This window comes from Anser brachyrhynchus (genome assembly GCF_964034855.1).
Source record: "Anser brachyrhynchus genome assembly, chromosome: Z".
Taxonomy (NCBI): domain Eukaryota; kingdom Metazoa; phylum Chordata; class Aves; order Anseriformes; family Anatidae; genus Anser; species Anser brachyrhynchus.
In genome coordinates this window covers 68,669,501-68,682,385 of record NC_137697.1, presented here as the reverse complement: position 1 = coordinate 68,682,385, position 12,885 = coordinate 68,669,501, and the positions used below count along the sequence as shown (strand labels likewise).

General features: G+C 40.4%; 1 protein-coding gene across 4 annotated transcripts in view; it reads right to left on the bottom strand.

Annotated features, from left to right (window-relative positions):
* LPAR1 (lysophosphatidic acid receptor 1) overlaps positions 1–12,885 on the bottom strand; it is a 72,332-nt gene that overhangs the window by 38,701 nt on the left and 20,746 nt on the right. For all 4 annotated transcript variants that reach the window (XM_080572655.1, XM_080572653.1, XM_080572656.1 and 1 more), the window contains exon 2: positions 10,082–10,250. In XM_080572655.1, coding sequence (XP_080428781.1) covers positions 10,082–10,141 — 60 coding nt within the window. In that variant the 5' untranslated portion in view covers positions 10,142–10,250. The remainder of the gene's footprint in view (positions 1–10,081; positions 10,251–12,885) is intronic.

Sequence of the window (12,885 nt, the reverse complement as noted above, 5' to 3'; positions counted from 1 at the left end):
CTTTTATTGTTCCTCTAGGATACATCAACTCTTAGGTTAGAAACCTTTCAGTCTTAATTATTTAAGAATTTAAAGAAGTTCTCAGGATCTCTCCACTGCCTAGAAAAAATGATTTACAAGGGATACTTAATAAAGGGAGACCTAGCTACAAGACATCTGGCTTTAATTCTTTGCTTAAATATTGTGTGGTAATAACAGGTCAACTATAAGAAGCCTTGAGGGAGGGAGGAAGTCATAGGAATGAATTAGTGGACCTTATAAAATCTTGCCAACATCTGCATTAATTATGTGAATGCCCTGTTTTTTGCCCTCTGTATGAATATCTGGACACAGTCTCAGTTACAAAGGAGGTCATGACTCCAAAATCTAGTGGAAGTTTGTGATCCTGAATAAATCCTATCTTTTTCCATGTATTTACTGATCTAAATGTTTCTTGTAGATGACTGCTGCCCATACTTAACAACTTTTGCTCCCCTGTTGCTCCTGCAGAGAGACAGAAACTACACCTGGCAGAACATATATTTTAATTTCAGAAATTGAAAATGTGGTAGATGTTGCTTTCCTTTTTCCCTTGTGTTGACTTTGTTTTGCATTTGGGGTTAGAACGCGAAATATTCCTCTGATTTTGTAATATTCTCCCCACACTCCTCATATGAAACCTGAAACGAGATAGGATAACACAAGGCTCATTGTAATATGCACGAAGTGTATTGCATTTGTCTCATTCACAAAGTGACAAGCCAGGGCTAAATGTGTGCAATGCCAATAAGAATATGCTAAGTGCTACAGAGCCAGACATTTTAGGTTTGAAAACAGGGTAGCACCTGAATAATCCCAGATGAACAAAACGAGGCTCACTAGTTTCTTTTCTTTTGAATACATAGGAACAAAAGACTCTGGTCATGTAAAGGATTTTGAAAGACGTTTTGTGCTCAGGGCATGCTAATCTAAAACCTGGAATCCTCCTTTAAGAGCAATCTTTTCAATCCCAGGGGAAAGAAGAGTTTTTCAGGGCCTCGGTCATGCAGGTGTTTGCTCTTGAGAGTTAAATTGGGAATTGATTGGTGTTCACCACTGGAGTTTCCAGACACCATAATAAATGGGTCCATTAGCGACAGTAATAAGGAACAGGTCACTAACAAAAGTTCAAATCGGGGACTTCCAGATGATGGACTTTCTCGGATGCCAGCAGATATCCACGGGAAGGTTTTGACCTCACGGGTCATGAACATACAGAGATCCCAAGGCATCACATTTACCCATGATGCTGCTGTCTGGCTGCAGAGGCTTCAGCAAGAGGAAAATAAAATGTACCTCCGAGTACTGAAAGTGTTAATATACCATAATGACACACACAAGCAGGCAGACCCAGCCCCTCTCCTGCCCCTGAAGGAAAAGGGGCAGGGAAGTTTATATTTTAATTTCCTGAAGTTTCACTCAATGTGTTTCATTGCATGGGTGAGCCAGATGTGCAGTGCCCTGAGATTTACCTCATCCATTTCATATATCTCAACAGAAGTTTAAAACAAACTGAGCCACAAATTGCCCATGCTAACTAAATCTCCAGGACACGTCTGCGCAGAAAAAAGACAACATCTGCATTACAAATCAACAAGATACATAAAGGAAAATTGAATAATAACTGGCTGAAATCAAAGCCTCCTCTAACCATATGAAGTTGATTTAATACCCAAGCCAAAGAACAACAAAATCCTGAGTATATGGGGTTAAAACCTCTCGAAAACATGAGACCTAGGCACAACCCCAACCCAGTGCACACAGACTGGGAAACTGAGCACCAGGACTTCATAAAGAAAACTCACTCTGGTTTTACAGCCAACACCTTTTCATCCTGCAGTGAGAATGTCACCTTGGCAGTGGCCTCTCCAGCCACTCTCTGCTACACGTGTCTCCTTGTCTCCTCCGCTGTGGTGGTACTGGACCATGCCACTGGGGTGGCAATGAGGAGGCTGGGAACAAGAGTGACTTTCTCTCCAGTGATCAGTGCTTGATTCATCCTGCTGCTGCCCCAGCCCCTCCAGCACGGCTGAAAGAGTGGGGTGAGGAATTGGGCCAAGGCACGGAGAGGCCTTGCCCATGGGGTTATTCTTGGGTGAGCAGCCCATTACCACCTTATCCTCCTGGGAGAAAGACTGGAGTGGAGAAGGCAGGGGGTGCCTGGAGCAGAAAGGTGAGAGGGGAGCTCTGGATCCTACCACCTCAGTGCATGAATGGCAAATGATCACTACATAAACTCCACTGCCATCTGAGAATTTGCAGAGTTCCTTAGTTCACCTAGCCCCCCACTTCCCCCAAGAAAAACACAACAGAAGACCCCCCACCAAGACATGTGTGCATTTATTTCTTGCTGAGAGAAATAGAGATGAACAGTCTTAGCATACTAAGGTCTGACTTTTATAGAGCCTTTAAAACTTGGAAGCCACAACAATGTTTCCATATCCAAGAAAATGTTTAAAAAGTATTTTAACCCTAAGCCCTCCAAACACAGTCTGTTTCTCTCCTTTTCCCCTTTACTGAATTAACCTTGACATGCTGCTGTTTTCTTACCCAGAACACGAAGAGGAGATGAAAATCCATTTATTTGGCAAAGACGCCTGGGAAAGATGACAACTCTGCATGCAGCAAAATGCCAAGTAGAAGCCAGAGACCTCAAATTTACAGAAGTCATTCAACTTGCATGCAGTCTCCTTGAAGTTTGCAAGACTCAGAGGAGACTCATCCTATACAGGATGAGATTTTAATTCTTAGGTAGCTACCCTTGGATCCCCAAAATAATATTTATTATTCTCAGTGCTATCCGGAAGTCCAGAAAATATTTCAGAGGAAAGGCAGAATTGGAAACAGTAGGTTAGGACTCCAAAACGGCAATAGGTGGCTTACAGGTCTACATTTAGTACAGCAGTGAATGGAAAAGCAATAGCACTTCTTTGAATTTAGCTAAATACTCTGATATTTACCAACATACCAGGAAGGCTTGAGCTGGAAGACTTGGGGAAACTGCCAGTTTCAAAATCCTCAAAAAGGGTATAAATTAAGAATATCTTTAAAATAAGCATAGGAGAGTAAGTAGGAATAATTGATTCAATATGTAAATAATTTCTCAAGCTGCAATTGCAAAATCTTGGTCTTTATAGAAGTAAAGTTGTAACAGATGAGAAAAAAAAATCCAATCTGCAACAAAAAATTCTCCACTATCTAATGAAAAGCATAAACTACTGTTCAGACTATGGGATGCAAAGGAAATAAGAGGTTCAAAAATAAAGGGGGAAAGGATGGTGTTTTTTACTTTAAAAATAGAAGTTGATAGGTATCATTTACCCAAAATGTTAAGTCCAAAATCAAGAAAGTGTTCAGACAAGGGTGCTGATTCATCAAGCCTTATATCTACTATACCTTATGCAATTATTTAAGTCTGAAAAACGAAAGTATAAAACACTATCACCAAGATCCAACAGCTCTTCACATACCCTTTGCAGAACTGCATCTTCCAAAGCAACTGTTTGACAGATTTAAATAAAAACTTGCATGTTAGATTTAGTAAGCCATCTCAGTTTCACTAGAATAATTTTTCATTTCTCACAGCTGAAAAGAGGGGAGAAATGAATCCCTTTGCAAGGGGATTCCTTTAATTCTGCTATGACAAGATAAAGAAAAAAAATTACTTATAGACCTTGTGGCAACATTTCAAGAATGCTTTTGTAGTAGACTATATTGCTGAGTTTCAGCAGAGACCTAAGAAATGTCCAAGCTAGCAAAAATCAAACTGAGAAGCCCTGAGTTATCCAAGAGCTTATACTTAAAAAGAGTAACCTAACACATCTAGGCCCTCAGGGTACCAAAGAGACCCAGCCACCAGCAACACTGGAAAAAGAAGCAGTTTGACCGCTGGAAGGTATAATTCACAAGTGACACAGATCCTGCTGGAAGCCGTGATTACAACCTCCACAGATTGACTATAAAACCAAAGAGGGTGTTGACCTTCCTTAGTGCTTATTCACTATCCATTACTACAAAAGCAAGTTCAAAAATAGCTTCTGTGGGCTAAAAAAAACAGAACGGGCAAGAGCAGGAAGTCCAGCAAAGGATAAAAATGCCTTTCTTCTGGAACATAACTAGTAGGTCTGAAATACTTAGATGCAACCCTACAACTTTTCAGGATAGATAGATCAGGGATCATGCAATGCACAGACTGAATTCTCACTGGTGAAGAGCAGTGATGGTCAGGAGCACACCAAGCTGGGCCAGCAGGTCTCCAGGTAGCTGTCTGGTTTCACGCTCTTGCATTTTCTACTGCTACAGGAAAGAAGCATGCACGTGCAAACAAAATCCCTTTCACTGCAGAATTCTGCCTAAGAAGATTTAGAAAATCAAAAGGTAGAAAGATTGTAAAAAAATACCCAGTGGAAGACAGAGTGAAGACCTCCATACAACAGCCTACCAAATAATTCAGACACTTTTTTATCATTGCTTCTTTTCCAAAGACCCATCATTTTCAAATGAGCTGCGTCCCTCACAAGTTCTACCTACATGTTCTGATGAATATTTTCCAATACAGTAGGAAATGAAGACCACCTGAATCAGGGTATAATTCCACATTATCATATTCCCCCTTCCCCTGCAAGGCTGGCTTGAGCACTTTGATTACCGAAGACTTGTTCCGAAACTAGTCAGCACTTCTGTGCTGCCCCAACACTGACTTCCAAACCCCTCTCAAAAGAGAGGCCACCACTGCAACATGTAAGTATTGCAATACACTAATTTACTTTGCAACCATGAGGGACATGACTGTGCAAATCTTCTGGGTTGTTGAGCCTGAATATCCCATACAGACTACCTAATGGGTTTTTGCAAAACTCTTTGAGTTTCATTTTCTTCTGGACGAGCTTTCATGACAAGCTGGGCTTCCCAACCGCCCCTTCCTCCTTGCAGAGGGAGCTCAGACAAGGCCTAGTATAGGCCCAGCACCTCCTGGCACTGTGAGAAACTCAATAAAGTGATTATATTCTATCAACTTACCAGAATATGCTGCCTCTCATACCTTCAAAAAATGTCTGTGCCACGATAAGCCACATGTCATGTCTTCAATAAGCCACCTGGTTCACTCCCCGTAGGCCTACCTGCCCTACCCTCCCAGCCTTACCCTTGCCCTCCACCTGAGCACCATGGCAGATATCCAACCTGCTCTCGTGTTCCTGCAGGCTGCTCTGCAGGTTGAGTGCAGCTCAGGACAGCCCTACCCAGCCCTGGGAAGAGCTTTTTTTGAGGGAGATACAGCACACAGTCCCCTCTTTGTGTTGTTTTAGAAGCCTCCACACTGGAAGAAAACAGGGGTTCCAAAAAAAGACAAAACAACAAACAACCATTGACAAAAAAACAACAAACATCAGAACAAAATAATACATAAAACAAACAAAAACCACAATCAAACAAACAAAACAAGCCTCCAAAAAACCCACACCTCAAACATCCCAAGTGTGTTTCCATGCATAAAGAAATGCAACAAGCATCCTTCAGGCCCAGTTTGTTGCTCTGTGATCCAAGCTGGGGATTAGTTCTTGGCTCCAGCAGCTGAAAGACTGGTCTTTTATGCTGAAAAAATGCTGCAGGCTATTGGGGCTACTTCCATTTCCAGGGCACACCTTCCATCACTCCTCACAGAGCAAACCAGCAAAGCAAGCACTTGGGAGAGCTGAGCCTTCAAGCAAATGCCTATTCAAAATTATGTTAATGAGCAGAGCACATTTAATTGTGGGCTGGAAACTAAGATTTCAAAATGGAAAGAAGGCTGTCCTGTGTTTACCACTGCAAATACATCTTTTTCTTGAAATATACATCAGATAGTTTTGGTTTTGTTTGATTTGATGCACTCTTTTGTGAAATGTATTAACAGAACACAGAAAAATCTTTCTCTCTCAGGGTTCTGACAACAACGATAGGGTTCCCTGTCATTAGCTTGTCTGTACAGTACTAAACAGCTGCCTATAAGGCAATGCCAGTCTGTTTTGAACAAATTGAAGCTATATTTTGAACACCTGATAATTTCATCTATTATCATTAAAAAAAAAAGGCACACTGGTATTTTAGTTTCCACTGTGGTGTCTGTACCTGGGTAGATACACCTCTAATCACAAACCGTTTGCTTCTTCCTGTTTTTTTTTTTTTTTCCCCTCTCATTTACTTTATTTATCACCCCAAGAGGTCAGTTTTAATACAGAGGGTACTCTGTTTACTCACTTAGAAGGGGAGAAAAATGCAGTGCCTTTGCCAGCTACAGAAATTTGAGCAGCAAATCCAAGATGTAAAATGTTGGGTTTTACTGGGGAAAGGGGTTCTCCAGCATCATTGCAAAGAGGAAAAAGATACCAAACATGACCATTCTGTGGCAAGGATAGATAGCTTAAATCTCTCCCACTCTAATTTGAACAAAGGGAAGGGAAAATAAAGAAGTATTCAATGGCACTTAGTGGAAGAAGTGGTTTTTGGCTCTGGTAACCACACCGCCATGAAAGGCCACTATAATGGAAAATGCTCCGGGTTTCTCTCTGGAACAGCTGCAAGGCGGTTATTTAAATGTATTCATTTACTTCTAGTATTTGGCTGGTAGGATCTACTGCTGGCAAAAGCAAAGAGAGAATGATGAATTTTTGTTGTTTTCTTGTTTTAAGCATTTCTGAAGCACTGTTGGAAGTCCCTAGCTCATTAAGCAAGTAGAGCTCACACAATTTCTTCTTCAAAGCTTTTACAGAAGAGTTCATCTCATGCCATTCACAAGAAGAGAAGATACTAATCACTCCATAGAGACAATCGCTCTGTTTAAATCACTACTTTTTACGCTCCCTCTTTGCTAAAAAGAAAGCCCTCTGGGATGCTAAATGTTTCCTACAGACTGCTTTAACTTTCTACTTTACTGCATTATCAGACTAATCAGGTTTCTGTTATCTTTTTGCTTATACACAGCTGAAACATGAAGTTGTCATATCTGCCAAAAAACACAGAGAACCTTAAAAATAATACTAAAAAAAAGTTTTGTTATTTTGTTGTTTCTCTCTCTTTAGGAACAGTATGGCTTGTCTAATTTGAAATGAATAGATTCAGCCTTACAATAAAACCCCATAGCTAAAAAATTCAAGGCATGTTCTGGCAACTTTTCTTTTAATTGACTTCTTTGATACATTGGGAGTGTTGTCGCAGAACCACTTTCTATTCCAGATTCCAGCTATGGTTAGTCAAATCACCCCCAAACTTTACTTATCCTTCACATTTAAACTTCACCAAGATGCCTTAAGTCTATTCCCCAGTCCTCATCTCTGGTAACAGGATGCTGGAGGAGAAAAGAAGGTTGGAGCAGAGCTTCTCAGAGGTCAGTGTGTAGGGAGGATATCAAGAGACACTACTGTGGAAAAACAGCCTTGCTTCAGTAGAAGGTTGTAGAGATGCATCTGAACCTGTTCCTATGTTGACACACTACTGATACTTAAAGTAGTAATAGCAATGCCACACCTTGTACCAAGAAGCTACTTTCAGAAACTTTTTTGTTACCTGACTCAGAAAACGAATCTCAGGAAAAATACCAATAGCAATTCAATTAGCAGAAAATTCCCCAGTGTGTTGCCACCACAAGCATCTGTAGGATCAAACCTAAGCAAAATACTGCCAGACTGGGCTTCAGGCTGCGAAAATGTGCTGCTGAGGCCTCTGCTTGTCCCTATGCAGTTAAAGGGCTGATGACAGGCAGAGTAATATTTGTTACTGAGATCTATACACATACACGCATATAAATGCATGGGTGTATAAAATAGGTAATATTTATAATACTAAACTGACCAAATGAAAGGAAAACAACTGTCCTGATAATGCTTAAAAAAAAAAAAGACTAATGAAACTTTTTTTTTTTTTTAATGTGATGTCATCTAGCTCATGCGGAAAGCATGCAAAACTACTTCCAAGGCTTTTTTTTTTAATATCCTTAAAACATTAGCCTCTAAATGTCTTCTGCAGCACACTGTGGTATCTGCTCAGTTTTAAAGGCAAAATAATGTGCTGCAGAAAAGAACTGTATTGTAATTAATACATTTTTCTAAACTATAATCAAAATTCATTGTAATGTGAACACAAATGCTAAAGGCAAGGCCCTTCCCTGCGAAACTGCTTTACTACATTACTTGCACTCAGTAATCATCCTCTTTAGATGCATTTCACTACATCCTTTTCTGTTAAAGAGCCATTCCTTACCATCAGAAAGACAAATGTCTTCAGGCTGGTTGTTTGGAGCCATTACTCCCCTATATAGGACTGAAGCCCTGTCTCAACCATCACATCCAGGATGGTTTACTGAAATCTGTGGGGAATTCATGCATGCACAAAAGTCTGCCCATGTGGATATCATCTGTGAAACTGGAGTCTGTTTTTACGACATGAGGTTGAGAGAAAGATATTTTGCAACCCACACTGAGATATCAGACTTTTCTTTGTTTCCTGTTGCCATTTCTTTTCTGTTCCCAAATCAAACCTCATGGAAGCACGGCCTCCGAAGCCAAGGCGGGGAGGGAGAGCCATCTGTGTTACCAGTCAATGACTGATATCCTCTGCTTTTCTCTAGTCTTTCGTTTAGTGATCCAAGTCCCATGCAAGATTTACTCAGCAGAAACTCCTTGCAAACACTGAAAAAGGCTGCATTCATTGTAAATACAACAGAATAGTGACCATGCGTATTAGAAAGACATTTTCACATCAGGTCCTTTACAAGTGGTAGCTTTTCTCCCACTCATTCTTGTGCCACAGCTGACCGTATTTTCCCTTCAAGAAAACATTTATCCTGAACAGCAATCCCTAAACAGTTACACACGTTTCTTATGCACAAAGAAGCCTTTCTTCAAAGTGGGAACCCACAGAGACAGTGGTGCAAGTGTCTTTCAGAGCACCAAGGAGATGGCCTGGGGAAGCCTTTCTCCAGAAAGGGAGAAGAGTCCATCAGCAGCCTTGCACCCCAGGACACAGGCATACATCATCTCCATCCTAACAGGTATCCTGACCTGCTGTGAAGACACAAAATCCACCTCCATTTGAAACCAGGAGGAAAAGGAGCACAAAGAAGTTTTCCGCAAACAGATTTTGGGTTCAGCTCTGCCACCCTTTAGTGGACAATTTCCTTGTAGCTTCACAGGGTACAGGTATCTCTGTGAACTACTGCACTTCTCTGTGCTCTTTGCTAAGAGCTGCAGTTCTCCTCAGCCTAAGGATTTTTGGCAAAGAAAAAACCAAAAACCAAAAACCAACAATAACAAAAAAGACAAAACAAAGCAAACAAATAAAAAACCTTCAGATCTCCCATTTTCTGGCAGTATCATCTACCTTAATCAATTGTAGTGCACTGTTCAGTAAGGTACATACTCTTAAAAGCTTTAAGATGTAACAGACTCCTGGGTCTCAGTGAAGTCAAAGCAATTTTGAAAATACTTTCCGAGATGAAATCTTGACTGGTACTAACATCTCCTTTTCTGTTTGTAATATTTACTTCACCAGCAGGCACAAGTACTTGGCGTTCAGTACATGGAGCAGAAGAAATCGCTTCGGTATTTATAAATATCGTGGCTTAAATATACACTTTGATTCATGAAAGGAAGGTTAGTGTGTTAGTAATTGGAAGTATATGATTAATTTTATCGCTGCTTTTGGCTTAAAACCTTAGCTTTCCCGATAAGAGCACTGAACCTGAAATTTTCTGTAGTACTATTCCAACTGAACCCCAACACGACCTTCTTCTCCTTTGTGTTCATTACACATGGTAAAATCAAACCATACTGCAGGGACCACCTACGTGGAAACAATAAAGATCATAATATGCCATATATTTTCTTCTACAAATAGTATTATAACACAGCAATGTCATGCCTCAAAGTATAACAACATTCTTAGCAAATGATGAGTGTCTTCAATACAACGTTTCAGGGAAAATTCCCTCGATGACTCAGAATCGAGACTGGAAAAAACCTAGGATTTGATGAAGAAATAAAGAGGTTCAGTCAGTTCAGCTGTCAGAGTTTCACTGCGATCTCCTCACCTCAATCACTTCAGGTTGCGACATCATGGAGGACGGCACCAAGTTGGTGGGGATATCCATTTTAGCTCAAAATGTCCCTGTTGTCCTTGCACCTCTCCTCTGCACCCGCGAACTTTCGGTAGGAATACAGAGATGCTTCCTCAGATCCTAGTCATGCTGGCATTTATTCCTGGCAGGAAGGAAAAAAAAAATGTTGAGAATAACAAGAAAACTGGGTATGCAGTCAACACATGAGCCCCTCAGCTGCTGCAAAACTAGCCTGGCAGTTTACACCACCCAACCCGCTTACAATGCACTTGCAGAAGTTTCAAAGGGCACCGTGTAATGTGGTCCAGAACAGCAAAACTATTCACTCAGCCACACAAACTGGAATTCACAGGAACTGAATGCTGCAAGAAGGCCATGCAGACATTTCCAAATAAAGATGGTCACTTGCAGAGTTCTAGAATCGCATTAACATTTTTTCCCCAGTGAAAGAAACAACAGAGAAACCTCACAGAAGAGTAAGCATACAAATACTCGCTGGAATTTAGGATACATTTATTTTCTCAGTTGGTGTTTTTTTACATTTTAGTGAGCACACTACTTTTCTTCTCTGTTAACAAAAATAACATAGACATTGTGATGAACTTACGTTATCCTAGATGTATTTTAACCTTTTTTTTTTTCCAGATACATACAGTAGGTGAACATACTGAACTGCTGATCAGATGATACAACAGAATGGAGCTGTTTCCTTAACTATCATGATTATCAAGATTTGACCAGCTTCAGCCTATGCTTCTATTCTTATGCACAAATAAAAGCAAACAAATGGGTAGAAAACTGTAAATGGCCAAGAAATCAAGTCTGTTTAAAAACTCCAGACTGATGCCACTGCAGTTATTAATTTCTTTTCCACAATCAGGTCAGACATATATATAACATGACCCACAAAATAGCTACCACAGAAGGGATTTTGAACAAAATCCTATTGCTCACAGTATCTACCACTTCCTACTCTGTAAGTCACGGTGGAAAACCTCTCCCGCAAATTGTATTCAGCATCCAACAAATACACTAAAAATGATCCCTTACCTAACCAGTATTTCTCAAATGGAGACCATGGTGCAAGCACACAGACAACTCTACCACCGCTCCCAGACTTGGGTTCCTTTTTTCAAAGCCAGCCCTTACTTACCCAGCCAAGAAGGGATGGCTAAGTTGCACTCCACATGCTTTTCTGAGTCAGTTTTTTCTTTTTGTGTGTCTCTGTCTGTGTGTGTGTTCTGTTCGTTTAAACTCAGCCTTCGCACACCACTGTGGAAATTATTCCTCCTTCTTAAAAAGCATCATCTTTAAATGCCTGCTCCACATTTCAGCACACCCCAGCCTGCCTTACGTCACATGTAGCTGACTGGCTCATCTTCCAAGCTCTAGGATCATTTTTTCCATCTTTATATAGCTTTCCAGTGACCCCTATTCTTTCCTATTAATTTCTTGCTAGTAACCTTTCATTCTTTCCACTCCTTGCTCCAAAGTTTTACTACTATGCTCATGTAGAGGACAGAAAATGGAGATTTAGCATTCCTCCAAGAAAACATTCATTGGAAATCAAAGAGCCAAGCTGCAGATCCTTCAGGCTTCCTATTTCCTTTTCAAAACAAACTTCAGTCTATTTTCTGAAATTCACTAATTTTTCCACTGTGCATGACAGATGAGGGAAACATTAACATACTGTCAACTTGAAACTACTGCTTTCCTGATTCAGAGAAGATTTGCTATTTGAACAAGACCGTGACTTCCAGTAAAACTCCATCAAGAGCCTTAAGATCCTCAGCTGGCACATATTTTCACTGTCTTGTGAGCTGTCACAAATGTACTTAAATAACAACTCATCAGACCTTAGTTTCTGTCCTTCTCGAAACACGCTGAAGCGCAGCAATGACACTGCACCTACCTTACAGCAGCTCATTGTTAGTTTCTGTTTAAATTTATTCTACTCTCTTACTCCTGAAATGCTGCTGCTGTTGCATAATGAGGAGAAGAAATATATTACAGATGAAGCAGACTTTAGGGAGGACTATTTTAGACCAAAACTAGATGTATGCTCAGAATCGTGTTTGCCACATATAAAAAGGAGAGAAAATTATGATTTTTTTTTCTTCTTCTTTTTTTTTTTTTTTTTACTAGGGATCATCACAAACCAGAAGAGAAAAACTGACAAAAAAAAAAGTCATGAATCTGTTCACCCTTTTTCTAGCTCTGTCTACTTCTGGTAGTACACCAAGGATAGAATAAGCCTAATCTTGTAGCAGGCAATGAGTACTTTAACACAGATGAGAGAATATTTCTGTAGTCATTTTTCACCATCTCTCCAATAAACAGAAATAACAGGATTGGTTAAAAAATACCTAGGCATATGAACATTTCTTGTTTTCCTTTCTGCACCTCCCCACATTTTCATTGCTTGTGCTGCACCAATCCCTCAATTTGTGCAGGGAAAAGGAGGACTCTTCTGCATACACCTTGCATGGCAAAAGGCATCTCCAACTGGTGCAATAATATAAAATAAAAAAGCAGGATGCAAAAGATGAAAACAAAACAAAACAAACAAACAAACAAAAAACAGGGTTCACCCATTCTATCTTGAATGCCATACATGCCACTGAACCATTACCCTGCTGCTTCTCTGGCTGAAATTCCAGGACTAAGGCACCTGGAGCTCTGCCCGCCCAATAGAAGTCATGCATGGGTAGGAGTGCACAGATGGAAGGGGACAGGGATGCACAACATGGGGCCACTGCTGCTTTTGTGCCGTACCA